Source organism: Ambystoma mexicanum, chromosome 2p, assembly GCF_040938575.1.
Source record: "Ambystoma mexicanum isolate Mex_15411 chromosome 2p, UKY_AmexF1_1, whole genome shotgun sequence".
NCBI classification, from domain to species: domain Eukaryota; kingdom Metazoa; phylum Chordata; class Amphibia; order Caudata; family Ambystomatidae; genus Ambystoma; species Ambystoma mexicanum.
The window spans coordinates 103092621-103120432 of record NC_090923.1 but is presented as its reverse complement, the minus strand read 5'-3'; the positions used below and the strand labels follow the sequence as shown (position 1 = coordinate 103120432).

Genomic DNA, 27812 nt, shown 5'->3' with positions numbered 1-27812 from the left:
AGGTTTCCCCATCTGTTGCAACCCTGGCCCCTAAAAAGTGTACGGCCAAAACTAAACATATCCAGGGACAATTCAGTCCCCCCTTGGCCATTTCTCCCATATCTTCCCCTAAAAGAACTTTAAAGAGAGGGTGGGAAGAGTCTCATCAACCTTTCACTTCCACACCCGGGCCTGCGCATGCGCGTTTCGCGCCTGAGGAGTACCCTATTGCGGTGTCATCCTCAGAAAGCTCTGTTGATTCTGATTCACCCCCTAAGAGGAGGAAAAAGAAAGTAACTTCTGTGCGCCCTCAGGAAGCACCCCTGCTTGATGGTTCAGCACCCCAGGTCGGCCGAGTGGCAGCCCTCTGAGGAGGTTTCCTCGTTCCTCAAATTCTGGGTAAGGCGCCCCATGCCCAAAGAGGATCGTAATAAGATGCGGTCGGAGTGTCCCAGACCTGTGCTGGCAGACAAGGTGGCTTTAGCGCCGGAAATAGACCAGTCTATGGCGGCTTTTCTGTCCCAAAAAGGGAAGGACCCCAAGAAGGTGGTCGATAAAGCGTGGCGTAGTTGCCAAGACAGACTGTTGGACATCCTGGGTCCAGTCACGCAGATTTTTGAAATGGCAGAAGAGGCGGCGGCCTCTAATACCCCGGTTGACGTTGACGCATTAAGGGGTTGGATCCAACGTACGGTATGCCTGCTCGGCAACGCCAATGCCTCCATATGTAGGGAGAGGAGAAAATCATTGTTGATGAGGTTGGATTCCAAGTTGGCAGACATGGCCGAAAGAGAAGGTGGCCCTTCAGCTCAGGGTAATTTATTTGGGGATTCTTTCCTGAAAGACTTGTCGGCTTATGTTCACACCTTTACAGCGTTGGACAAGGTGCAGGTTAATATAAAAAAGGTCTTTGCCCCAAAGGTTTTTAACAAGGCTGGACGAGGTAGGGCCCGCTCCTCTGGCCGATTTTCCCAGGGCTCCTCCCGTCCCCGCCAGTTCGCGCCCCGTGGCGCACACCATACCTCCTCTGCTCGGGGAGCACATACCCACTTCTACCCACAACAGAACTCGAATGGCAGAGGACGTGCCGGCAGAGGAGCCGGAAGAGCAAGAGGGCATTCAGGTACTTTCTCAGGTGCTAAAAGTTTTTTCCCTCAAAAGTTTAGGGGGCAGACTGGCCATGTTCCTTCCGCAGTGGGAGGCCCTCACTTCAGATCCTTGGGCGTTACAAACGGTTCAGGGTTATCAAATAGAATTCTATGCCCCACCTTGTCAGTTGTCCTTTCCCCTTCCTCTGGTGTTCGACGAAGTCAAACAGTCCCTCATAGATTTGGAGGTAAGGGATCTCATTTCCAAGGGGGCGGTAGTCCCGGCTTCTTACAAGGCCTCTCAGTTTCTAAGTTCCATTTTTATGGTTCCGAAACCAGACCAGGGGTTTCGCCCAGTAATCAATCTGAAAGCCCTCAACTCTTTTGTGGTGTATCACCACTTCAAAATGGAGGGAATTCATTTACTCAGGGATACCCTTCTCCCTGCGGATTGGATGGTCAAATTGGACCTCAAAGACGCTTACCTGGTTGTTCCCGTCTTTCCCCCGCATCAGGAGTTTCTCCAGTTTCAATGGGGGGGCGGGTGTGGCAGTTTGCATCCTTTCCGTTTGGCCTGTCCTCGGCCCCATGGTGCTTCACCAAGCTCATGAGGCCGGTGATGGCCCTTCTCAGATCCAGGGGGATTCGGATCATAATTTATGCAGACGACATGTTGCTAGCCCAGAATGATCAAACTCTGTGTTCTCAGCTGAAATTCACTGTGACCCTCTTGCAGGATCTAGGTTTTGTGATAAATGTAAAAAAATCCATATTGAAGCCTACGCAATGTATCCAATTTCTGGGCTTCAATATAGATTCAAAGCTTTGCATCCTTCTTCTCCCAGACACCAGGCTATCCAAGATAAAGAAGGAAATTCGGCTGCTCCTCAAAAGAGGGAGGGTCTCCCTCAGGCAGTTAGCCAGAGTGGTGGGAATGCTGTCAGCATCCATTCAGGCTATCTTCCCTGCTCCCCTACATTACAGAGCTCTGCAGCGCTTAAAAGCCAAGCGTTTGAACAAATGTCTCTCTTACTCCCAAATGGTGGTATTGACGCCGGAAGCCAGATTGGAACTCCTGTGGTGGCTCAGGCACATGGAGGCATGGAATGGCAGGGCAATCTTTGGCCCATCTCCGGATGTCGTACTAGAGTCAGATGCGAGCAGATCAGGTTGGGGAGCCAGATTAGGTCAGGTTTCCACAGGTGGGAAATGGTCGGAGTCAGAGAAACATCTTCATATCAACTGCCTAGAGTTGTTAGCGGGGTCCTTTGCGGTTCGAAGTCTCCTCAAGGATCGGGGGAATTGTTGTGTTCTCCTCCGCATGGACAACATCTCTGCGGTGAGGTACATCAATCATCTGGGGGTACCAGGTCCAAAGTCTTGGCGGATTTGGCAAGAGAGTTCTGGCATTTTTGCCTCGACAGGGATATTACATTGAAAGCGGAATACCTCCCGGGAGTAAACAACGAAGTGGCAGATTGGAACTCCAGGCACCTGCAAGACAGGAGCGATTGGATGTTGAACAGATCTCTTTTCCCTCTGGGGTCCCCTGACCATAGACTTGTTTGCCTCGAGACTGAATTGTCAAGTTCCCAGGTTTTACAGTTGGAGACCAGATCCGTTAGCGCTGGGCACCGACGCTTTCCTCCAGGATTGGTCGGGTCAGTTGGGGTATGCCTTTCCTCCCTTTGCCATGATAGCGCGGGTTCTGGTCCAAGCACGCACACAAGCGGCGTCTCTGGTTCTAGTCACCCCCTTTTGGCCCTCTCAGGTTTGGTTTCCGGCTCTGCTGGAGTTAGCAGTAGATATTCCCCGTCTCCTCCCTCTCGATCCCCTATTGCTGGTGGATCCGGAGGGTCACCCTCACGAGTTGGTCCTGCGGGGACACCTTGCCCTTATGGCTTGGAAGATTTCAGCTCTTCCTGGTGCTTCAGAGGACTTTCGCAAGACTCTATGGCGGTCATCAGGGACTCCTGGGCACCCTCTACTAAGGCGGGGTATTCCTCAGCATGGAACAAATGGGTTAGCTGGTGTGTGGCTAGGCACCTCAATCCCGTTTCAGCCCCTCCTGTAGAGGTGGTTAATTTTTTAGTGGAGTTGTATAAAGAAGGAAAAGCCTACAGGACTGTTAATGGGTTTCGTTCAGCTATTTCAGCAGGACACCTTTTGGTGAAAGGGGAACCGGTGGGTAGACATTTTTTGGTGCGAAGAGCCCTCAAATCTATCCGTATTAAAGTTCCACCACAACTGAAATATTCGGTTCTTTGGGATGTTAATATGGTTCTACAGCTCTTCAGGTCCTGGCCTCCTAATGAAGATCTGTCCCTGCAGCAGTTATTTGCCAAACTTGCTATGTTACTATGTCTAGTATCTATTAAAAGGGTCTCTGATATCAGAGCTTTGGATGTGGATAATAAGATGTTCACCCCTCAGGGGGTTACTTTCTTTATCTCACGAAGGACTAAATGCATGACTTCCTCGATATCCTATCCTGCTTTTCCTGAAGATTGTAAATTATGTGTGGTTAATTGTCTGAAATGTTTTGAGCTAAAAACTGAACGTTTTAGACCTCCCAATACCTCTCAGCTGCTGATTTCCTTCCGAAAACCCCATAAACCGGTCTCCCCTTCTACTTTAGCCAGATGGATCAAATGGGTCATGCGAGAGGCGGGGGTGGACACTTCCTCCTTTGGTCCCCACTCAGTTCGTGGCGCTATGGCCTCTAAGGCAGCCTTTCTGGGGGGTAGCTTGGAACAGATTCTAAAAGCAGCTGACTGGTCAAGGGAGTCAACTTTTAAGACATTTTACCATAAACGTATTGCTCATGTGGCGGTGAATGTAATGCAAGGGCTTTGAACTTGCATAATATGAGCCTCCTGTCTTGCCATAGAATACCTAATCCCCCACACTAGCGTGAGATGGGGGTTTAGATTCTATAAAAGACAAGGAGGCGAGTATTATGCCACACATCCAACCTTACTGGTGTTGGTTGTTGTTTCCGCTTTCGATTGATGGCTTCGACGCAGGAAAAGGAATGAGTTTCCGCTCCAGGTTGCTGACGGTTCAGCCCAGCGTCTCCATAGGAGTTTGGTCTTCATTGTACGTGGAGAAGTGGTTCGGTGGTCGTGTGCAGAGGATCAGCTTCAGAAAGAGGGGGAGTTGTTAAAGGAATGGACCTATATGGGATGGGCTCGCTCCCTATTGGCTACCTACAGGGCATGACCTGCCCACCATGTTGAACTGGGATGTTCCCATTGCATTGTTATAACTTTATGTTTCTTAAAAATTTCGTTTTACAAAGTTTTTTTTCTTTGCTGCTGTGGATCTCAGAAAAGATTGTAATGCATAATACTCGCCTCCTTGTCTTTTATAGAATCTAAACCCCCATCTCACGCTAGTGTGGGGGATTAGGTATTCCTAATGATACCCATAAGACACATGAAGACCTTAATGCACATTCCTGCCAGAGCCGAGGGTTTCATATTTCAAAACTCCATTGGTCATTTAGTTGGAAGGACTGGCCGGAAGTCCGGGTGTAGCAGCAGGAGCGGGACCATCGCCCCAGATCCACTGGGAAGGAGCTTTGCTTGGTATTGTATGTTTGGAGTCGAAGGCCTCTGGCGTTTCCAGGCGCCAGCCCTCGCTGGGAGGATTGATGCCGACTGGCGCCTCCTCCAAGGTTTGGGGTTATCAGGCTGCATTTATTTTAAAGGAGCAAGCAGGTGCACCCAAGGGATCCGCCTGCACTAAATGTTGCTGCAGTGGGACACGGGACATGTGAGCTTGTGTCCAGGAAAAGGTAGCCTGGCGACGTTGCCGCCGCCTCTGCGTGTTTTTGTTGAGCGTGCACTGCGGTCGCTGCCGTGCTGCACTTGCAGCTGTGGCCTTTGGGGTTCATCGGTGGCTCCCAGCGCAGCTACATGCATTGGATATTTGAAGGATTCAATTGAAGATGGCCGCAGTGGAGGTCTCTGGGATCCGTGGTTACAGTGCAGCGCTTGACTACACATGGACATGACGGCTTTCGCGCAGCACGCCCTGTGTATGTGTGATTTCCTTTGTCTAGCCCGGGCCGCAATGGCGTTCTCTGGGTCTTTGCGTAGGGTAATGTGCGTGTTATTTTAAATAGCCTCTGTGCCGCAAGTATATTGCTCGAATGGTGCAGCTATAAGGCAGTTGAGGGGTCGAGATTGGTAGGAAGGCCTGCGCTCCTTCTACTGGGGGTCCCTATCTGAACTGTCGCAAGGAACTTATACTTTGCTTTGCTTATACCTGACTGCATTCTGTCACTGTATTATGATTATCATTCTTCACTTGTAACTATGCCTGTAATTATGTATCCATAAGACCTCTCGTCTCATGCATATCTGCTGAATTAAGAATCCAACACTTACTTGTAACAGCGCCTCGATGCCCATGGGCTGCAAGTGCGCTATACAAATGTGAATAAATAAATAAATAAATAAATTATAAAGACGGGGGGCAAACGATGTTGCGATGGTTGTGGGCAAAGCATATAGCTTATGAGTGGCGGCTTGTTCAGCGCGGCCACTATGGTTTCTGGGGCCAGATTACAGAAAATGTGCACAGTATTAGCAGTAGGCAATGTTTGGCCTATTCTATAAAACACTCGGACGCATTAAAAAACATTGCACCTCGACAAGTGCAGTTTGGCATATTAAAAGCACCAGGGCTCAAATTGCCCTAGTGCTAAAAATAAAAAGATACATCTTTGACGCATTTTTGCATCAGGGCAACGTTTGCCCTAGTGTTAATACCATTCCTTATTTCGACTAGGGCCAACTTTACTGTGGTGCAGAAATGTAGTGAAAGTGCATCTTTTTTGCACTAGGACAATTTTTGCCCCTGTGCTTTTAATATGCCAAACTGCACTTGCCAGGGTGTAATGGTTTTCTTAGGGTGTCCCAGTGTTTTTAAAAATAGGGCAAAATTTGCCCTAGTGCTAATACCGTGCAAAGTTTGCACTTGCACCCGTGCAAAGTTACTGTAATCTGGCCCCAAATGTGTTCCCTGAAAGAGGCGGCGTACAATATATATCGTGGCTGGAATTGGTTTTTCGCAGTTAAAATAATTTGCGCACGCATGTGGCGCCGACTGGGGCGCATGGTGCGCCCATCGGGTATGTAGCTTTCATGAAGGATTATTTGCCTGAATAGAGGGCAGGTCAAAGGGGGCCAATGCAACACCTGCCTTGGGGCACCACCACTTTTGGAGCAAGCTGAGTGCTGGGCACGTGGGGAAACAGTGCATGCTATATTCCCACTCGCAGTTTACTGTTCACGGAACATAATTCACTTCCTGCCTTGGCCCACAATCTACTATCAGATGCTTCTGATTTGTAATTTCCTAAGACCTCATTAACTAATCAGTCCTTATGGGGTTGGTCATGGGGTTTACGTCACGCTGGACCTGCCTGTCACGCTGGACCTGCCTGGGGGCATTTCTACATTTCATGGGGTCGAAGTGCAAGATTACTCCATGTCCCAAACCTCCAGGCGCCCAGTCTGAAAGGGTGCATTCTGGGAGTTGTAGTCGCACATGACTCTGTAGCTGGTGCCTATTCTCCCCAAGTGTTACCTTTCTGCACGTGGCAACAGAACACACAAAAATCGGTAAACTAAAATGAGGCCATGGAACGTGTTTTTGTTTGGGGTGGGGGCATGATCCAAGGCGTGGTGGGCCTTATGACACCTTCATTGGGTGTAGTGTCACCCACCCTACCACCACTCCCGATGCCTGCACCCATCCACCCCCTTAGTCCACTATCTCTACCCCCACCCACACTGTCCCCCTCCCTACTCCTACTCTCGCTTACCGAACCCACCCACCCTAAACCCTCTGCCTATAAACGCAAACAGCAGCAGCACACGCCAAAACTATTTGCATTGCCAATGCTTGTTGGAGTACGTAGGGTTCCATGTGTATTTTTGGCAGATTTGCCCCGACGGATTTACTGTGCGGTATAGCTATCGATTTTTTTGTATGTAAAGTGGCAGATTTACCTAAACCCGCCACTTTACCTCCAAATTTATAATTCAGTGGTGTTAAATCCGTTAACGGAATTAGCACCACTTTTTTACTGCACTGCCAAAACTTGTAATGTGGCCGCAAATGTTTTCTTTCCAATGCATGACAGAAGCACGTTTGTGTGCTTTCCATTTTACTGAAAGAAGTCTGTGTCAGCGGGCGGCGCGCATGGCAACCTGCAGGGGGCGCACTCCCTATTTAGAACTTTTCAGGCTTGTGGATCAGCTTATATTAAGGAAAGGCTTCGGTGTTTTACTTTTGCCTTTCATTGCTTCAGGCCCAGTTCGTTCACAGTAGCAAAAATGAATGCACACCTTTTAGTGCAGGGGTCTGCAACCTGTGGCTCTCCAGATGTTTTCTCCCACCCTTCTCAAGCCCTCTACTGCACATCTCGTGTGCTTTTTTGCACTCTTCCGTTACACCACTTAGCCCATGGATCAGCTTCACTGCAAGTTTAAGGTCTTACAATTGGGTTCTTTCTGCATTTTCGGTGTAGCGACACAAAACACAAACAATCAGAGAACAGCATTTCTTTACACTTGCAGGGGATTTCTAACATTAAGAGAATGCAAGGCAATTGAGAACAATTAGGATTGTGAAGCTCGCATTAAATGAGAATTACTATAAAAGCAACACTTTTCTAGTACAGATAAATAAAAGCATACACCCTATGACTTTGCTCCTTCAACATATCCTACTTGGCTATGAAAGCAACACTTGTTGCTATACACCAGAAAAACAGTGCAGTCAAAAATAAACACTGAAAACAGAAAACCCTATTTATAACCAATCACAATACAAGCAATGAAGCCTATTCTGAACTACACCAGATCTATAATAAATCAGCCCTGTTTAAGGAAAACATGGGACACATCTGCCTTCAGGCCCACCTTTGGGGGAATGGTAGCAGGCTAGCATGGGATATAAGCACACAGGCAATCACTTAGTGTTGTCCAACTCCAGGCCTCGGGGGACGGATCCATGATGGGTTTTCAAGGTATCCCTCATTAATATTCATGAGATTCCTTTGCATATAATGATTCTAAATGTATGCAAATTTTTCCATATATTAATGAGGGATATCCTGAAAACCAGTCATGATCCCGGCCCGCGAGGTCTGGAGTTGGACTGTCCTGCCAGCTGTCTTGGACCCCTCATGTATGCCCCCACTCATTTAAAGATAACCGCTGCCCACCACTTTTTTTGGGCAGCTTTCTACCATAGTTCAAGCCATGCTTCAATAATAGGGAAAACAGCTGGCAGCGGAGTGGCATGGGGGCTCCATAAAGCAAAGACCCACAGTCGCAAGCTACAACACGGGCCTCTTACCCACTCCCCGAACAGCAACACTGCCGTCTTCCAATCTCTCTCCCCAAATTTCAGCAGCCTGTTCCTCAAGCCCTGCTCTCGTTCATCTTCCTCTCTCCCGCTAGGAATCCACACCCAGGGGTCAAGTCGCAACACACCCCAGCTTCTCAGCCACTCCACGCCTGGCAGAATCCAGTCTGCCTGGCTGTTGCTGGGAAAATCTATCCATTTATAAACTGGAAAACAGGAAACTGACTGCATGTCTATACTGCCCTCATTCTGCACCAAATCAATGCACGCATACTGTTACATCTCAAGTACCATGTGCCACCATCTATATTAGTAATTGATTATTATTAGTATTTTTATCATTACTCATTAATACCGTTTAATGTTGAACTCCTCCAGCCTCCAAGCGGCAGACCGGGGATCAAACCGTGCTGCAGGATCATCTTGTTCACAAGGTGAGCATGTTGCCCTTGGTCAATCCTTCATCTATTGATACCTAATTCACCCCTCCTCTGTTTCTATCCCTTTATGTAGGCCCACCTTATGACACTCACCTGGATAATTCCCACCAGGAATGTTAAGGCAACTGCCAGCTCCACCCGTGCCTTGTCTCTGGCCTCGACGTCAAAGCCTGTTGCGTTTCCAGATAACAGGAAGTTCTCGTTGGGCGCCAGCGATTCCGTCACACTCCCTATCATGACGCTGATGACAGCAAAGGTTCCTAGGGTGAAACAAGGTTTTTAGCTGGTGCATGAGGCAAGGGTAGAACAGAATGCTTAAGTACAGTACTGGCAAAAATCACTCCTAAAGACATGGATAAAGGCACACGTCACTATTTTAACTCAAATTCAAGGCTATATAACCTGATATAAAACAAACAAGTGAGTGGGAGCAAGGAAGGAATAATGCAAGGCAAGGTCTGGATATGACACCACACTCTGGAGAAAGCACTGTCCAGTTTATCCTTTCAAATCGTGTATGTTCTTCCCTCCCTCCCTTTGGTTGCCCTCTATGGGTCCCCTCCCCTCACCCTCTTGTGAGGCAAAAAACCTTGGTATTATTTTTGATTCCTCCCTCTCCTTCTCTCCTCACATTGAGGACCTTGCCAAGAAGGCCCACTTCCTCAAAGCTTCACCTCCTCAATGGTATTCTCCCTTTCTTCACCTTCCCCCAGAAACTCAATGTCTCCAGAACTCTGGTCCTCTCTAGGCTGGACTACTGTAACAGCCTCCTCCTAAATCTTCCCTCATCTTCCCTTCATCCCCATCAACTAATCCAGAATATGACTGCAACATTTATTTTTGGCCTCAAGCCCAGGCACCGTATCACTCCAACGCTATTTTCTCTGCACTGGCTCCCGGTTGCTGCTAAGATCAAATTCAAGACCCTCTGCATCAACCATAAGGCTTTCAGTAGCCTGGGAACACGCTACATCCAACTCTCTCCCTAAATACCTCCCTTCTAGAGCTCTTGGGTCTGTTAGCTCCAACTCTCTGCAAATCAGACGCTTCTCTAAGCAAAGTGTAGGGGGTAGATGTCTCTCCTCCGCAGGAGCCTCCCTCTGGAATGGTCTCCGTTCCCCTCTCAGGGTTGAGCTGGATCACCTTACGTTCTGGAAACTCCTCGAGACCCTCCTTTGCTCCTTCTCCCTCACTCTCCCCCTCTCCTGCTAAAACCTTTCTTCTGCCTCAGTGATGGGCTTCCTGGTTCCCTATGAGTACTACCCTTTTCCCTTCCCACCTTAGCACTTCCTTTGCACTGACCTGCACTTTCCCCTCACTCACACTTCTTGTTCTGCACTTGCGCGATCCGAATGTCACAAGGCCTAGTAGGACCGTTATTGTATCTTTCTTCTTTGTGCCCACCCTTTTTTGTCTTGTGGTGCCTTGAAACACAACCTGTTGTATAGGCGCCTTTCAAATATCCAATTAATAAATACATCCATAAATAAAGCCTACCCCCTAAGCAGAGGCCGTGTCTAGGAGCTAGGAAACCACTCTTGCACTTTAATTAAATTAAACATTGTAGCCTCTCACTCTAACCTGGAAATACAGATTCCTAAAAGGTCTATTGATCTGTCCCCCTCAGGAAACTCACTCAACGTTTTGCTCTTTTGATTTGCTTTCCACTCTAGGATGGCTTGATTCCCAGTGATGGCTACATCTGCAAGTGTGCCAACTCAGGATGGGTATCATTTTGTTAGGTTGAATGGTATGCACTGAGGTCTACTCAATGTGCATATATACTTTATAGGCCTGGGGGTATGAGTGCCTGGTTCTTTGAGCTGGATGAGGAACATGTTTCATTCACACAGTGACCACAACCCCGTCTCTAAAGAGGATGGCTGTAGGTAGTCTTTCCCTCAGCTGTAGTCCAAGGTATGAAACAGTCGGGCAAAACCTCACTCAATGATGTTCACTGATGTGTACTATCAAACAAATTCAGTAGCTCCCAAGGTCCATTTCTTTGACTATTAAGAAGCATGTCGGATGGGTGGCAGCACAACGCTGCCTCAGAGGAAGCAGGGCATGTAGACACCTGCTTCAGCAATGGGAGAGGTACAGACTTTAAACTTTGCGATGATGCTTATCGCTAATGGGCCATTCTTGAGTGCATCTGATTACTGGAAGCTAGAAATGCACAGAAGGGGGCTGGGATGGGGATTCTGAATCCCTAGGGTGCGGCATCCTGGTGGATATGTCTCAAGTTGCCAGATCAGCATCAGACACCTCATGTAGCAGTACCACTTCATTTTAGGCCGCCAGCGAGCCGTGACATTAGTAGGCCGCCTGGATGAGGGATCCAAAAGATGATGGTGCTCCCAGGACCACACATGATGACAGCAGGAATCATTTGTATACATTCAGGCAAGCTGCACTTGCAGGGAATGACAGCTGGAGGATGCAGCCTAGTGCCCTCCATCTCTCTCGTCCAGAAACCGGGCATCAGTTCTGGTTGTGGTCCCTCAGGAGGGGCACAGTTCAATGTGCATTTAGAGTTAGCATGTTTGTATCCGCATTTATTTGGGTTATGATTGGGCAACCTGGTACCCAGAAGGAAGATATAAGTAATTTGAATCTCTACCTTCCTGCACATTTTGTGACATTGCAAGCCCTCAGATATTCTTTTCGTGGAGGAGCCCATGGAGGATTTGCCATATTGAGGTTGACTCCCTTCTGGGAGTCATCCATATCGGAGCACTGTGTGTTGGGCGTTATAAGGTAAGGTTGCTCCATTGACTTTCATTTACACCCTGTAGGAGCTGGACCCTTCTTGACTCCTTATCCAACATGTAGCATTAGATGTCAAACTCTACTCAAAGGCATTCCCACGTGGTAACTCGAGGAATCATCTTCAGGGGTCCTTCTCAGAGTGGGGAGGCTAGTGATCCTCTTTCTCATCTAGAAGGCTTTCAGAAGACCCGTTTTAGATCTCCGGCGGATCAACACGTTTATGGTGTATTGCATGTCAGGGTGGAGGCCTTCCAACAGACCATTCCCTTGGTCCTCCTAAACTGTTTTTGAATGTTGTTGGACTGGTTCTATGATGTTTCCTCGCAGAAATTTGCTGAAGAAACATTTATTTTTAAAAACATTGAACTGCAAAAACAATTGGGGGGGACCTCCTGCACCAGCGCGCTACATCCCCACCTTCCTAATTAATACCTACATCTAACCCCACCCATGTACATTGGTGGTGAAATGGGTTAAAAAAAGAAGAAGATCAAATGGCCTCAAACAAATGTGCCTGCAAGGAAATAAATGGGCTATTTCCGTTCCTACATATTCAAGCGTTCAGTTGTTATGATATGATATGGCATTTATAACGCGCCTATGCACAAGTGTTTCAAGGCGCGACGAGGCAAGGGAGGGGAAACAGAAGGAAGACAGAGACAACAATCTTACTAGGGCAGGGGACATTAAGATTGCACAAGTGCAGGTGAGGGGGGCCAAGGGGAAAAGTGCGAGTAGACAATTCATTCGAGTTCTCGTGAGTTCTGTGAGTAGTCGTTGCCACAGCCATGGGGATCAGGTGCCTCTGTACTTGGACAGATGCCTGAACCACACGGAGCCGCAGCTCAGCACAATGATCCCTTCTTTCTCAACATAAGCACATTTCACATGGAGACGGCATAAGGAATAGTGTGCTGTGTAGATCTGATTTTTTGATTATTTTTACCTCCGGATTCGTGAGCCAAGTTGCAGTGTTATGCCTCAAACCGTGTTTTAGACGGGCCATGACACGGCTCACAAATGGTTGTAAATGCCCTGGACACAGTTGCTTCTAAGGCAATGGATCACGTCAGGATAGGGACCTTCGAACCCATCTGTCCTAACTTGAAGCCATTGGTCTTTCACACGACACATAATTCCTAGATCTGGCATGCGATCAGTTTACTGTTGATGCTTATTGGTTAGTGTTAGGAAAGATTTATTTTTGCATCTTTCCCCTCCATAGCTTTCTATGGACCGCCATCCTTTTGCTCTGTTTTTAAACCTGTCTGACCTTTTGAGGGGAAGTAAAGCCTTCAGCTTCACTTCACATTCCTTTTGTTCATTGTTATGGGGAAACGGATCGGTCCTTCAGACTATGAGTACTGGAAAACTATGTTTCCTTTTTGAACTCTTGTACTTTGTAACATTGCACACAACACCTTACAGTGCAGTGCAATGGGGAGACCATTGTAACACTAAGCTTTTTACACTTAGCATTTAAAGTTCTGTTTATGTGTGCCTAAAGACAAACTGGTGGCAGCAGATATATTTTTTCAATATTTGCATTATTTCTAGTGTGCCCATGCAAGTTTACTGCATATGTGTACTAACTGTGGCTAGATCCCTAAAATGGCAGTGCCACAAGCTTTTTGCTTGCTTCTTTGGCCATATTGTTGTTTGGCCTTCTTCCTGACTTGTCAGATCAAGAAATCACTTATAAGGTCAGGCCTTTGACCGCGAAAGCTACTGCTTTCCTGGTCTAGTGATGCCTTTGTGTGTGTGTGTGGCCTAGGATGGGGAAGGGATTGTCTAGTCCCAGTCCACATCCATGGTGCCAAAAAATAGGTGTGGGACAAATGTGAAACCAGTAGTTGTCCCTGATTGGACAACTACTGGCTGTTTGAATGATGCAGATCCTTACCATTGGTGGGCTTTGACTTGCTTCCAGCTTGGATTTTGTATAAGAGGAGGACCTCTGCAGCCATTTCTTAAAATCATGGGTTTGGGGAGGGAGGATAGCTCAGGGGCAACGTGTTTGTCTCGGAAGCAAGACAAAGCAGAGAAACACAGATTCGAATCCCGGTCTCACGCTTAGAAACTGGTCTCTGGTAATTAGGTTGTGACAAAAGATTAATTAATTAAATCGTCATCAAAGCCAAGAATACCTAAAAGAAGAGCAGCCTACTAAAGATCTTAAGACATGGCCCAGTAGCCAGCCCAGTGACGCCCTGCTCCTCTGTCTGATCTCTGAAGACCTTGAGTGGTGCTTCAGCCCTTGGACTAGTAAGACCAACCAGGTTTTGATGACTTCTTGAGGATCCTGCCCTCTGAGCTTAAGGAAGTGTCCCTGGACTGCCGGGTGGACTGACAAGCTCTCTCGTGAGCTACCTCACCAAAAGCATCACTGTTCCCCATTCGAGTCCGGAACTTCTGTAGTCGACAGCTTCTGCCACAAGTCATCTTTGTCCTGAATTTCAGCATCCCAGCAAAAAAGGATTGTGACCTAGAGCTACTTGCGTGACAGTGACTGGAAGGATGCCAGTCGACGCCTGTGTTTGAAGACCGTCACTGGAACTCGCCTTCCTCCAACTTGTGAAGTGTCCTGAAGAGGCCTTGCATTGGGGGTCCCGGCATTTCCTCATCGACAGAGGTTGCATTTTGCAGATGCACCTGACCGGAAGAATCCTTAACCTACAAGTCACTGGAACCAACAGCGGAGATCGAACCCCTCCCATACCCACCATATGATCCACAAAGTCATCTGGGAAAATTGAAGCCCAGGGGGTAAGTAACATTGCCAACAAGTCCCTTTGTCTCCTTATTCAATTCCACTCACCATTTGGTCATTGAACCTGCATTGAGTATCCTGCCCCTGGGTTTGCCCTGTGTCTGGAAGAAAGGAAAACACATACTTACCGCTGGTAAAAATGTTGTAGAACTTTTAAACTATCACCAACACAAGTTTATTGAACTTACCTACACAGACTCCGTTCTGGTGAGAAGCACTGTGGCTGCTGTGCCTTTTGGGCACTAGGCCCCATTCATATTAGGGTTTGGACTTCTTAAGTTAGGTTATTGTCTTGTGATCTGGTTCCATCATTGACTGCATCTGAATTACTTCCCTTCTTTTGCTGTCTAAGTCATTTGATGTAGATTTGAACCTATGGTGACTGTATATATTTGTATAATACAGTGTTGTGCAATAATACTACCTCTTACATTAATTAAGGCCTATAACAAATAACTGTATTTTTTTGCATGGCTGTCTAAATTGAATTATTGTGTGCCATTGTGTGTGGGCTCAGTGAGGGCCCTGACCCCACTCACACTCGCCTGAGAATAAGCCTTGACTGCTCTTCCATGTACCCTTATTGACCTTTGGCTAACCTCTCTGAGTTCCCTGTTCACTATAACAAGAGGGCATCCTAAAATCTGCCCACCAGTCCACATTCTACAAATCCATCTTAACAGTTAGCAGTGCAGACAATGTGGCCCTGGAAATTGAAGGAGCCGTCACCTATTTTTCTTCACTCCTGGGAATTCTCCCATGAGGTGATCAAATATTCAATTACAACTTACACCAAGTATCAGATAGCAAAAGTAAATGTTTGCTTTCAGTGTAGAACATACAACTGCAGCGTGGCTTATCTTGTGCAGCTATTCTGTGGAAAGGACAGAACTGACTGTCGCTGTCCTCAACATACGTGGCAGACAAAGGAAATGGGGACCAACTTTGCCTGTTTTTCCCTTGTCTGTCCATTACTGCCTTTACATCTAGAAATGTAGCCAAATTTTCTGATTTTTCAGCCAGACATGGCTGGATTCCTTGCACTCTGCTGTTCCTTATAATCGAAAGCAGCCCTCCTTGCGTGAAGCTTCTGGCAGGAATGTGCTGTCTCCATCACACTTCGGTTATCACCTTTATCTAACCTTATGTTGTCACTGGCCCAAATTCTTTGCCCGAGCGAGATGCTTGCAAAGCTCCAGCCTCTGGGTTTCTGATTATTTCTGAGGAATGATATTCCTGCTGGAGGTTCCTTAACTGAGTAGGTTGATGTCTATGCTACAGGCGTAGTTGCTAAAGCTTTGGATTAAAACGCTTTATAAACACAATAAATACAAATACAAATAATCAAACCGCGGAATTCTGCCAAGTCTGTTGCATAGTCAGTCATTCTCCTGTACCTCTCAGCTTTTTCTCCTGCTAAAGTTTTGTTTTAGGTGCTGGTGATGTCTAGGGATTGGGGCCTCTGCTTGATCATGCAACACACCTAAAGAAGAAAGTGCTTCCTCTGGGGGCCCTCCTGGAAAAGACCTCCCTCTCACACTCTCTACCGGACCCTGCTCTGTCTTTGATTGCCAAATAATATGCATCTGCCTTTATCCATGTCCTTCTAGATCTCAGGAAGGAAGCATTTCATCACTGATTTTCTCCGAGAAGGGATAGCTGTATGGTTCTGAGCTTTCCGAGAGTTCATATAACTGCCTTGTCCTTTAACATCATGGAGAAGCAGGTGGACCTCTAAAATGTGACACGTTGTCCATCTTTGTCGAGAGCTACACAAGTAACAAAGACTACTCTACTAGGATTCCAGGACGAGTCTTCATATGGTTGATAAAGGATGCTAGGCATTGCTTGGAAGTCTCCAGAAAGCCAGTTTTGGTTGCAGGTTGGTCCTGCTACCCGACAATAGTTGCATTCTTCTCTGATTTACAGCTCTTAAAGAGTGACAGTTGGTACGTTTGGCTCAGAAAAGAGACAGACGGCTGACATGTAATGTCCATTAGTAGTCCCTGGTGTCACCTGTCCTTTCCAGTATTTGCATTGTCTCTCACTTACCCGTGCACAAAGACCTCCCATTGTGTTTGCAGTCTTGAACTGAAGACACACGTTTAGCTTTGGCAAATCTCTAGCCCTGGACCCGCTGTCTAACTGCCTTAACTTTATCCTGTCCCAGAGGAAATCCAGCTAGACGATGCTACATGGTGGACATTCTACAAATGGTTTTTTTGGCATTAAAGGGATGAGGCCACTTTCAGGTATCCAACTCTCCCTCTACCTCAAATAATCATTGGCAGCCGGCCAGAAGCAATACATTGGTGTTATGATTTTATTTATTTATTTACACATTTATAACGTGCCTTAGGGCCAGAGGCAAACGGGCACAATGTATGAGGAAAGACTATCCACCCCTCCATAACGAAGTTGTTTGTTTGTATAGCGCTAAAAGCCCACAGTTGGTCCTCCAAATTTTCCTGTGTTCTGTCTAAGCTGTGCCAGCCATCAGAGGTGCCAGCCTATTGGAGAAATCTTCGATTTGCCTCTCGGTTAGTTCACCTTTTCTTCTGGAGGCTGATGGGCAAAATGGAAAATATGAATTAATCGAATTCTATATTAATTCATTTTGTAGTGGTAGCATGTTGCCTTACAACGACAGTGGTTCCAAAGACCCAGAATTCCTGTGCATAGGCCTTTCTAATTTCTAGATGCCTTTGCCCTCACTCCCTATGACTCATATGCCAGTCTTAAACTCACCTGCTGAAATGTGCCTCGAAGTGCCAAAGAGGAAATAAACCAAAACTGGATAAAAGGAAGTATATAGTCCAAAAACAGGCGGTAATCCAGCAAGGAGCGCATAGGCCAGACCTGCAAAAAGAAGAAACGGGATAAGGTTATTATAGGAACATCATCTAACAATGTAATAAAAGGCTGGTTGTATGTTTGTCTGTTGCATTAGCTTCGTCTCTTGTCACCGTTAGACGGGGCTGTTGCCTTAGGATACATAAAGCAATGCCAATTTGCACAGCTATGCCTGTTGTCATCGCTAGAGGGTGCTGTTGCCTTAGGATACGTAGAGACAATGCCAATTTATACAGCTATGCCTGTTGTCATCGCTAGAGGGTGCTGTTGCCTTAGGATACGTAGAGACAATGCCAATTTATACAGCTATGCCTGTTGTCATCGCTAGAGGGTGCTGCTGCCTTAGGATACCTAGAGACAATGCCAATTTATACAGCTATGCCTGTTGTCATTGCTAGAGGATGCTGTTGCTTTAGCATACATAGAGACAATGCCAATTTGCACAGCTTCATCGCTAGAGGGTGCTGTTGCCTTAGGATACGTAGAGACAATGCCAATTTATACAGCTATGCCTGTTGTCATCGCTAGAGGGTGCTGTTGCCTTAGGATACATAGAGACAATGCCAATTTATACAGCTATGCCTGTTGTCATCGCTAGAGGGTGCTGTTGCCTTAGGATACATAGAGACAATGCCAATTTATACAGCTATGCCTGTTGTCATCGCTAGAGGGTGCTGTTGCCTTAGGATACATAGAGACAATGCCAATTTGCACAGCTATGCCTGTTGTTATCGCTAGAGTGTGCTATTGCCTTAGGATACATAGAGACAATGCCAATTTGCACAGCTATGCCTGTTGTCATCGCTAGAGTGTGCTATTGCCTTAGGATACATAGAGACAATGCCAATTTGCACAGCTATGCCTGTTGTCATCGCTAGAGGCTGCTGTTGCTTCAGGATATAAAGTGGTCCTGGGTCAATGAAAACCTGCACTTTGGCCTGTGTACACGGGCTCTTACACTAGTTGGGTAATAATTGAACATGAGTGATAATAGGGAGATGTTTTTTTGTAGTGGTTAGGTACCGCAGTAGGGGTTTAGTTGCTTGGGAAATATCAGCGAGTTAAACATCCTGACTACTTTTTAAATGTTAGCTTCATAATCATCATGTTGCCTTGACTGAATTAAAAATGTAAGTTTCAAAGTAAGAAATACACATGGGGGCATGACCACCATCCAACACACATGCACAAACACGCAGCACTTGCAGTCGCTTAACAACACACAATTTAAATTATAGGTAGCTATCATTAATGCTATAGCTAGTTTTCTGAAGAAGTTTTTTAGTGTCAGTTAGGAGTTGATTTAACTACCACCTCGCTAACATTACTGCAATAGCTAGTCTTATAAAGTAATGCTGTAGTGTAAGTAAGGAGTCGATTTACCTACCACCTCACTAATATTACTGCTATAGCTAGTCTTATAAAGTAGTGCTGTAGTGTGAGTTAGGAGTTGATTTAACTACCACCTCACTAACGTTACTACAATAGCTAGTCTTGTGAAGTAGTGTTGTAGTGTGAGTTAGAAGTTGATTTAAATACCACCACACTAATATTACTGCAATAGCTAGTCTTGTGAAGTAGTGTTGTAGTGTGAGTTAGGAGTTGATTTAACTACCACCTCACTAACATTACTGCAATAGCTAGTCTTGTGAAGTAGTGGTGTATTGTGAGTTATTAGTTGATTTAACCACAACCTCGGTAACATTACTGCTGTAGATGGTCTTGTAAAGTAGTGTTGTAGTGTGAGTTAGGAGTTGATTTAACTACCACCTCACTAACATTACTGCTATAGCTAGTCTTGTGAAATAGTGTTGTAGTGTGAGATAGAAGTTGATTTAACTACCACCACGCTAACATTACTGCTATATCTAAGCTTGTAAAGTAGTTTTGTAGTATGAGTTAAGAGTTGATTTAACTACCACCTCGCTAACATTACTGCTAAAGCTAATCTTGTGAAGTAGTGTTGTAGTGTGAGTTAGGAGTCGATTGAACTACCAACTTGCTAAAATTACTACAATAGTTAGTCTTCTGAAGCAGTCTCTTAGTGTCAGATAAGAGTTGATTTACCTACAACCTCGATAACATTACTGCGATAGCAGTCTTGTGAAGTAGTGGTGTAGTGTGAGTTAGGAGTTGATTTAAGTACCACCTAGCTAACATTAATGCTATAGCTAGTCTTGTGAAGTAGTGGTGTAATGTGAGTTAGGAGTTCATTGACGTACCACCTACCTAACATTAATGCTATAGCTAGTCTTGTGAAGTGGTGATGTAGTGAGAGTTAGGAGTTGATTACCACCTAGCTAACACTAATGCTATAGCTAGTCTTCTGAAGTAGTGGTGTATTGTTAGTTAGGAGTTGATGTAACTACCGCCTCGCTAACATTTATGCTATAGCTAGACTTGTGGAGTAGTGGTGTAGTGTAAGTTAGGAGTTAATGTAAGTACCACCTAGCTAACATTAATGCTATAACTAGACCTTGACCCTTGATAAGACTAAAATTGTGCTATTCTCCAACAAGAATTCTCATCGTACAGCTCTAAAAGTTGGTGCCAGTAAGATTGCGTATGTGTCCGTGTATAAATACCTGGGATTGAACTCTTTGAGAAAGGCGGCTATGAATTAATGTGTGATGCACAAAAAAGAAAAGTTCTCCAAATGACTACATTGATTGCAAGATTGTCTAGAAACACTGCAGGCTGGAGCCTTTTGGGTATCATTAGGTTGTATGGACAATGCTTCTGTCCCATGATTTTGTATTGAGTCAGTGCACTTCCTTTGAAAGACAGGGCATGGTTTGATATTATGGAAGGCACATTTTGGAAGATCGTAGCCCTTTCAACATCTATATCTATAGAGATTTTAAGGCTCAAACTGCGCCTAATATCTTTATATGGGAGAGCAATTAAAAGGCAGGCAATCCTATATATTGAAACTATGACCGACTCAAAAGGTGCATTGCTATCGCTAATTGGTACAGCGAGCTGCAACAAAAGCAGTGATCCCTATGGTGGTTATGTAAATGACATTTTCTACACAGGTTGACTGGCATCCTGAGTAGTCTAAGGAATGCCATATACTGGAGAAAGAATCATCGATGAGTTTGGAAAAATGGCATTATAATTATCAACACCTGTTGAGACTTAAAAGTTATCAGTAGTCTTTGTTGGTGAGTCATTTGTATAAGATATCTTAATCTTATCTGCTACAATGTCCTTCACCTGCGGTCTGCAGAATTGTATTATTAATATGGATTGGCAGGCTTTCCGTTCTTACAGTCACTGGTCCTAGATTTACGACAGTATCCGTTTTCCAATGGAATCTTATCTGTATAAAGGAAAATATGATGGAAACAGTGAAACATGTGATGACCGAATGTAGCGAGATGGGGCATTTATAAATGACTACATTCGCTTGTTATGTGCATTCTGGGTCTATTGCTTAAATACTGACAATACATTGCTGCACATTGCACGATATAAGGTTGGGGCAGAGTAGGAAGGATTTTAAATGAAAATAACAGATTATTGTATTAAGAAATCTTTTATGTTTGTACGATAAACCAATTTTAATCAAAAGGTTTTTAGGAAAATTGGATGTTGGTAATTGCACGTATAACCATTTCAAATCTTTTATAACATTTTATATACTGATTGAATATTTTAGTTATGAAACATTTTTACTATGAAATGTCATAGAGTTGTGAATTGTATTATAGTAATTTTATGTTGTATGCTAACATATATGTATTTGACTTTTTATGGTCTAATCATGTGTAAAGTTTTTTACTTTTTATAAACTAATACACAATAATTAAATAAATAAATATACTTTACACACTTTTCTAATTTTTGAATTTGTATGTTTAGAATTGTAACCAAGGAATTATTGTTTTCCTTGGCAAGGGAGATTCAGTTAAATTAACAAATGTAAAAATGTTGAGTATACCATTTTGAGTAGAATAATAAATAGCACAAATAATTAACTCAATAGTGTGCTGTTTTCTTATGGTGTGATATACTCCTCAACAGGCCTTTTTGGACTTTACATAGTAAACAGGCACTTATGAGTGGTACAGAGACACAAAGAAGGGAAGCACAATGTTAATCTGGCACTAAGGAAAGATGCACTAAGACTGTAAAGAGAGCAGTGAAGCAAAGACAGGTACGTAAGAAGTACATCTTGCAACAGGCACTCAATAAAAGCTCCTAGCACAGGGGTAATGTTTGCCAGAAATGAAGTGCCAGAGGAAAAATGGATCGCTGCATCCCAAAACGACTGCAACCTACTGAAACAGAGTGTTGAGAGGCAAACACACAGGCAGCTGTGATGAATCCAATGGAGTCAACACTGACACCCCAGCAGTTACCTCCTCCCATGTGACAAGTGATGGCAGCCACTACATGAACATGGCCCTGGGGGCATCTATATGAAGGAGCATCAAATGGGAGGAGACAGCCTCCAGGGGAATGTCGTGGCTTCATTGGATGAGACATGGTATCCTCCATTTGCCCATTGAGATAATCCCCTCATACCCAATACCCTCATGGCCTATTGCCATATCTCTACACCTCCCCCTCTGAAGAATAGAAAAGACTCTTAACCAAAACACATAAACCAAACTCCTAACTTTGGTTTACCACATGGAAGCAAAAAGAATGTCTTTAACAGTTCCATTTATTCATCATCCAGTTTTGCTTTACCATTCAAGCATGTTGAAAGTGATTATCCAAATGCTTTTCATCGAACATCGACATTGGACTTCTTTTCCCAGAATCCCCCTGAATACTGGGACGAAGAAGAAGAGAAGAACAGTGCAGATGAGAAGAAGCTTCAAGCCTGGCGAGCGTTCTAGCTGTTGGGAGAAAACACCTATGCTTGGGAAATGTAAAGACTGGCAGCCCAGTGTCAAAGGCTGCTGCTGTTGTTGGCGAGAGAACAGTATGCGTCTCTGCGATGCCCGAGGTCCCAACTGGTGTGGCAGAGCCGCACAGCTCAGAACAGAAAAAGAAGGGAAACGCTGCGAGGAGGAGACGCGCTGCAGAAATGCCAGGAGATAGGAAGAAACTCCTGGGCATTCACTGACCACAGAAATTAGACCCTTAACTGCGAGATCCCAGAACAAAACCAGCTTGCTGAAGGGAAGCCGCAGGAGACGTAAGGACACCAAGAAAGCAGTCATGAAGGGAAAGCAAGAAGAGTACCTTCACTGATTGACCCTGAACGAGCCTGAGAATGCCAACAAGAGTCGGCGAGTCAACCCAAGGATAGTAGGGACTAGGGGCATATCCGTGGGCGCACCAAATGCAAATAATAGTAAAGCAAACTGAAGAACAACAGATATGGAAGAGACTAATTGTAAGAAGGGAAAGTAAAGTGAAACCAAAGCCCTTGCCCGTATGTGAATGCATGGAATCTAAATACATTGGAACACAGAAACAAATAATATATCAAGAGGGTATATTAGCCAACCAAGTATATGTACAATTGTGGAAGTGGATGAACATAAGAAGTCCTGGTAGGAAAGTATACCAGGCAATTTCAACTGTATGACCAGAAGAAGTCCTGGTGGGAAAAGATACCAGGAAATATCAAGTGAAGGAATACAAGAAGTCCCGACAGGAGAGTATACCAGGCAACCACAGGGAAGGAATACAAGAAGTCCTGACAGGAGAGTATACCGGGCCACTTGCAAATGGGTAGAAACAAGAGGTACTAAGCAAGGATATTAGGACTGTGTTGTCCAGACAAACAGGAGCAAACTCCTGGTCACTGAACTCTGAAGTGAAAAGAACCATATAACTTTGTGTGTGTGAGAGTGCCACTGCAGGCCCAACAAGACACAAGGAGCTGTTATATAAAGAACTGTTTGTGGTAAAGAGAAATCCAGGGGAAGGGAGCAACCCTCTGGAGAAGGAACTCTTTATCCTTGAAGAACTCTTAAGTTGGAACTACTTACTCTTTCTATACGAACACTTTTTCAAAATGCATCAAAGATTAAAGTAATTTCCATTTTCTCCTTTTTGTTTAGTTTATAGTTTGAGGGTCAGAATAGAACCTTTGGACACAAAGACAGTTTTGATTATGACATCCTGACAAAGACAGAGCCTTAGTTTTGGTTTAGGTGGGGAAATTCCTCTTAGAGCGGGGTCAGAGAGGCCTTCTCCCAACCCTTTTATTTTCAATAAAAGTCTTTAACCAAAAACTGTGTCTGAGTTTCATTCATGACTCTTCACATGTCCTCTGTAGTCAGCCATTGGCATCACAGAGGCAAGAACCAAAGTTGTCTTCTCAGAAGATAGAATATATGGGAAGATTGTACATAACATCCTAAGTTATAAAAAAGCAAGATGCAAAACAGGAGAGAGCACAGAGGCAGAATCAGAAATGAAGTGGTAGGTTTTCAGTCCGTGCCTGAACTTCATTTCGACTGGTTGCAGGCAAAGGGAATGTGGAAAGTGATTTACGAGCTTGGGTTTTAATTGTGTACAGTCCACACATGAACATAATTGTAGTCCTTTGAGTGATGTCATGGGGTATTTTGGCTTTCAAGTACCTCCGGCATCTGGCCGGATAGTAGAGATGGAACAATTTGGCAAGCTATCGGGGGACCAAACATATAATGCTTTGTGCACCATACATTCTGATCAATCTGTAACCGAAGGTCCCAGTATCAGGCCAACAAGCAACCGCAATATATCCATACTTTTTAAGCTGAGGATCAAGAGGTTTAATGCCATTTGCTGTTTCACCATAACAGACGGCCAGTTGCATGCAGGGAATCAGAGGGCCCAAGAGCATGCAAAGAGCTGCGATTGAAGCACATTTGTGAGCATCATAATGTAAGAGACTAAATAACCTTTTATGGATCCATCAAAAGAAGAGAAGAGTGTGTGCGTGTGAAGTGCAGCACTGTGTTGGACAACACGTTCTTAATTCAGGAGAGGAAAAGAGGTCTGTCATTAATCTAGATCCGTGTTCTCCATCTAGTCTGCCATTGCAGGGTGGCACACAATGCATAACTTACAGTTTTGCTGATGATCACAATGTTTGCCAAATGTTGTTATCCACAGAATGATTGCTTGCTGCACCTTTGCACACCCCAAATCACACATTGGCTACCCCCACACCATACCACTTGGGCCCCTACTCATAATGCAGATATAACGTAGACTTTGGATTGGCTATCCAATTGTGCGTATGCCAACAAATACAGGGTTGATAAACCACGTAGTAAACCCTGAAATTATTTATCCCCAGTTGAGGGGCAGACTTGCATGCATGCATGTTACAAACCATCCGACACATTTTCTCACTGGGCAGCTGTGAAAGCATGTGTTTTCATTATAAGGTATGGTTCTAGGTCTGTTCATGAGGCATTGTTAGTTTTCAATATTGTGGTCCGTCATTGCTCCCATTTGCTGTATTGTCCTCTGTTCCAATTTCCTGGCTGATAAGGAATCCCACTGTGATACACCTTTACAATCCCTTTAGCTGTTCACCTGCTGGGTGAAATCCAAGTCACCGCTGTAACCAGGTCTCAAACTCGTGCCAACAGTAAATTCTGAACTGCTGAGTAGAGTAAAGAAACCAGAGATGCAGATTTGATCACAAAAAGAGGATCCAATTATTGGAAAATTCCATCGACAACTTGAAGACCCCTTGAGTTTTCCTTTAACAGGATCAGATTATACCGGTAGAGAGGATCTCCGGGTGTTGATGAAGTTTGATGAAGTTTTCCAATATGATCCAAATCCAAAACAGTTTGTTGATACAGAGATTCCTATCTGGATGTGACCAGTGGGTGGTACCTACCTCATTCCGGAGCCTGATGTCCAATCATGCCCATGATGCGGCCCCTGCCGGTCATAGGGAGTTTCATATGATATTGGAAATCTTGTGTGAGGTTGCATACTGGGCACACATGGGCCAGGGCCTCGACATTTATTTAAAGGGGTGTCTCATGTGGTCAGATTTGCAAGTCGATTTCATTGGGCCAGTGTTTCGCTCCTCTAGACGAAAAAGGTACATATTTACGTAACATGCTTGTTTACAAAGTGCTTAGAATGCCTTCCTGCCCCCAATCAGAAGGTGCAGACAGCTGCTGCACTAATGATCCACCACATCTTCTCTCGTTTCGGCCTCCCGCAAAAGATTGAGTCAGACCAAGGAAGTCATTTTACTACTGAGGTGATGACGAAGATGTGGAAGATTCTTGGGGTAAAAAGATAACTCCAAATTGCCTATTGCCAGACCTCGAGTGGAAGGGTTGAAAGATAAAACAAGATGATTGTGAGCATACCGAAGAAGTTTGTGGCTGGCCCTGGGCCAAGTTGGGACATTCAATTACCACTTATTCTGATGGCTATTAGTTCCACACCGTCTTCTGCCACTAAAATGTGTCCATTTGAGCTTATGACAGATGAAAAATGGTGTTACCTAACCATCTGCTCTATAGAACTCATGAGCAGACACTGATTAACGCGTCCACTGCTCATGAGTACATTGAGAACCTAAGGAAACACCTCCATCACGCTTTTGCTTATGCACAGCGTACATTAGAGAAGTTAGCTAAAGGAATGAAATCATACTATGTACGAAAGACAATGAAGAAGGAGTACAAGGTTGTTGTCAAGGTTTACCTGTACAATTTTCAGAGGAATGAGAAATGTCTTCCATCCTGGCGTGGTAGCTTTGTGATTGTGGACAAAACATCACCTGTTGCCTATAAAATCTGCATCCCAAAAGGAGAATAGACAGAAGAGACATAGGTCCATATCAATCAGTTAAAAAGATGTCATCCCAGACAAGCCTTACGACTGATTGAGGAACCCACTGAAGTTAGAGCCGGGGAACCATCGGTGGAATGAAGGTAAGACCAAAAACCCCAGATGTAAACTAAAATATATATAATAGGTGAGTAGTTTATGTTGTCTCTCAAACTCTGTGTAATATTATCTGGTGAATGCAGTTTTAAACCAAAAATGTACTCACAATTTGTTTTACTTCTCTTGAGAACCATTAACATCCTTCCATAAGGGTATTGAGAGGGAAGGGGCACAAGGAGAAAAAGGAGGAGAAGGCCCCTTCTAAATCCTAGGAACATGGAAGAAGGAGAGAGAGACTGCCCAGGACGGGCTGTCCTTGACCAAAGGGTTGGAGAAACATTGATAATGCAACTGGAAAAAAAAATCCACTTTTCCCTGCCCTCTCCCAGAAGAGGACTCAACAGAAAAGAGAAGAGGGTAGGTGGGGGGGGGGCCTTGTGGGGCAGGTTTGGCCTAAAAAGAAGGAACCTGCATTTAGTCATGTTGGGCCGGAATAATGCAGAGCATTAAAATCAGGCTGAGATTAATGCCAAACCGAAAAGGCAGTATTTCATATCATAAGGTTGTTTCAAATAAAGCGAAATCCACTTACTGATTGGGCTTTGCATGTGATTGATAAAGTCAAGAAAAATAAAGGCTTATTCTACATGGAAAGTATGGCATTTGCAAACACAAACTGTGATCATGGAAGTGGGTGCATTTTACAACTGAAATAATAAACACATGTTAAAATGTCCCGTGCCAAAATGAACAAATCATGATAAGCAAATGAACAAGTGGCAGCAAGACGTAATTATATTAAGAAAATAACCAGAAGGCTTCATGTGCCCAAGGAAAGGTAACATTCACAAATATAAGTGTTGGTTTCTAGAGGCATGACTTTAAGTTTCTATTTCCTAAGAAGGGCTCCATTTCTATTCAGAACACTGAAGCAGTGACCATGAATTAATTTTATTGGGGCCTGTTCTCTGAGAAAAGCAAGAGGAGACCATTAGCCCTGAGAGAAGACAGGCTGATGGGGTAATTGCAGGCTAAGATCAACAACGGAGGAGCAGAGAGTGGAGCAGATGCTCCAAGGAGAAATGAAACTTAACTGTGAAATGAAAGCCAAGATCTCCATATATATTTGAAGATTCTGATTATTTTAAATGGACTATCATAGTTGTTCATTTTCCCAAGAATCATAAGGTGCACTGTAAGGGTTCAAGTATCACCAAAAGGCTGCTGCACAGGCCTACCTATTGATGTAACCCTTAACAGGATTAAACATTGGGGACAAGCTTTACAACCTCAAATGTGTTCTTAACACCCCAGAAAATGTCACGAAGCAGATATTCAGGGATGTGATAACAGCTGATGGTTTTCAGCAACAGGAGGATCGCTTGCCCGAGGTTGACTATCAAAGACTTAGAGATCTCTTATACTCCGCAGTATAAATACCTGGGTGTAGAATTTGATGATAAGGGAGATTATCCCTCTTGTAAACAAACGCGCATTTAATAGAGCTGCGCAGATTACGACCATGGTGCATCGATTCACCATTGACTATGGGGGATATACCATTTGGGCTGCCCGACAGCTCTATACCCAGGTATTGGCACTTATGATAACCTATGGTTTGGAGTCACTTTTATCTATTGATTTAAGGTGGTTACAGATCATAGAGGGCAAATATTGGAGGAGGATTTTAGGTCTCCC

General features: G+C 44.7%; 1 protein-coding gene across 2 annotated transcripts in view; it reads right to left on the bottom strand.

Annotated features, from left to right (window-relative positions):
• SLC26A6 (solute carrier family 26 member 6) overlaps positions 1-27812 on the bottom strand; it is a 453283-nt gene that overhangs the window by 190714 nt on the left and 234757 nt on the right. For both annotated transcript variants that reach the window (XM_069643342.1, XM_069643341.1), the window contains exons 4-5: positions 17184-17294; positions 8987-9153 (exon numbers count right to left, since the gene is read on the bottom strand). In XM_069643342.1, the coding sequence (XP_069499443.1) occupies positions 8987-9153; positions 17184-17294 (278 nt within the window). The remainder of the gene's footprint in view (positions 1-8986; positions 9154-17183; positions 17295-27812) is intronic.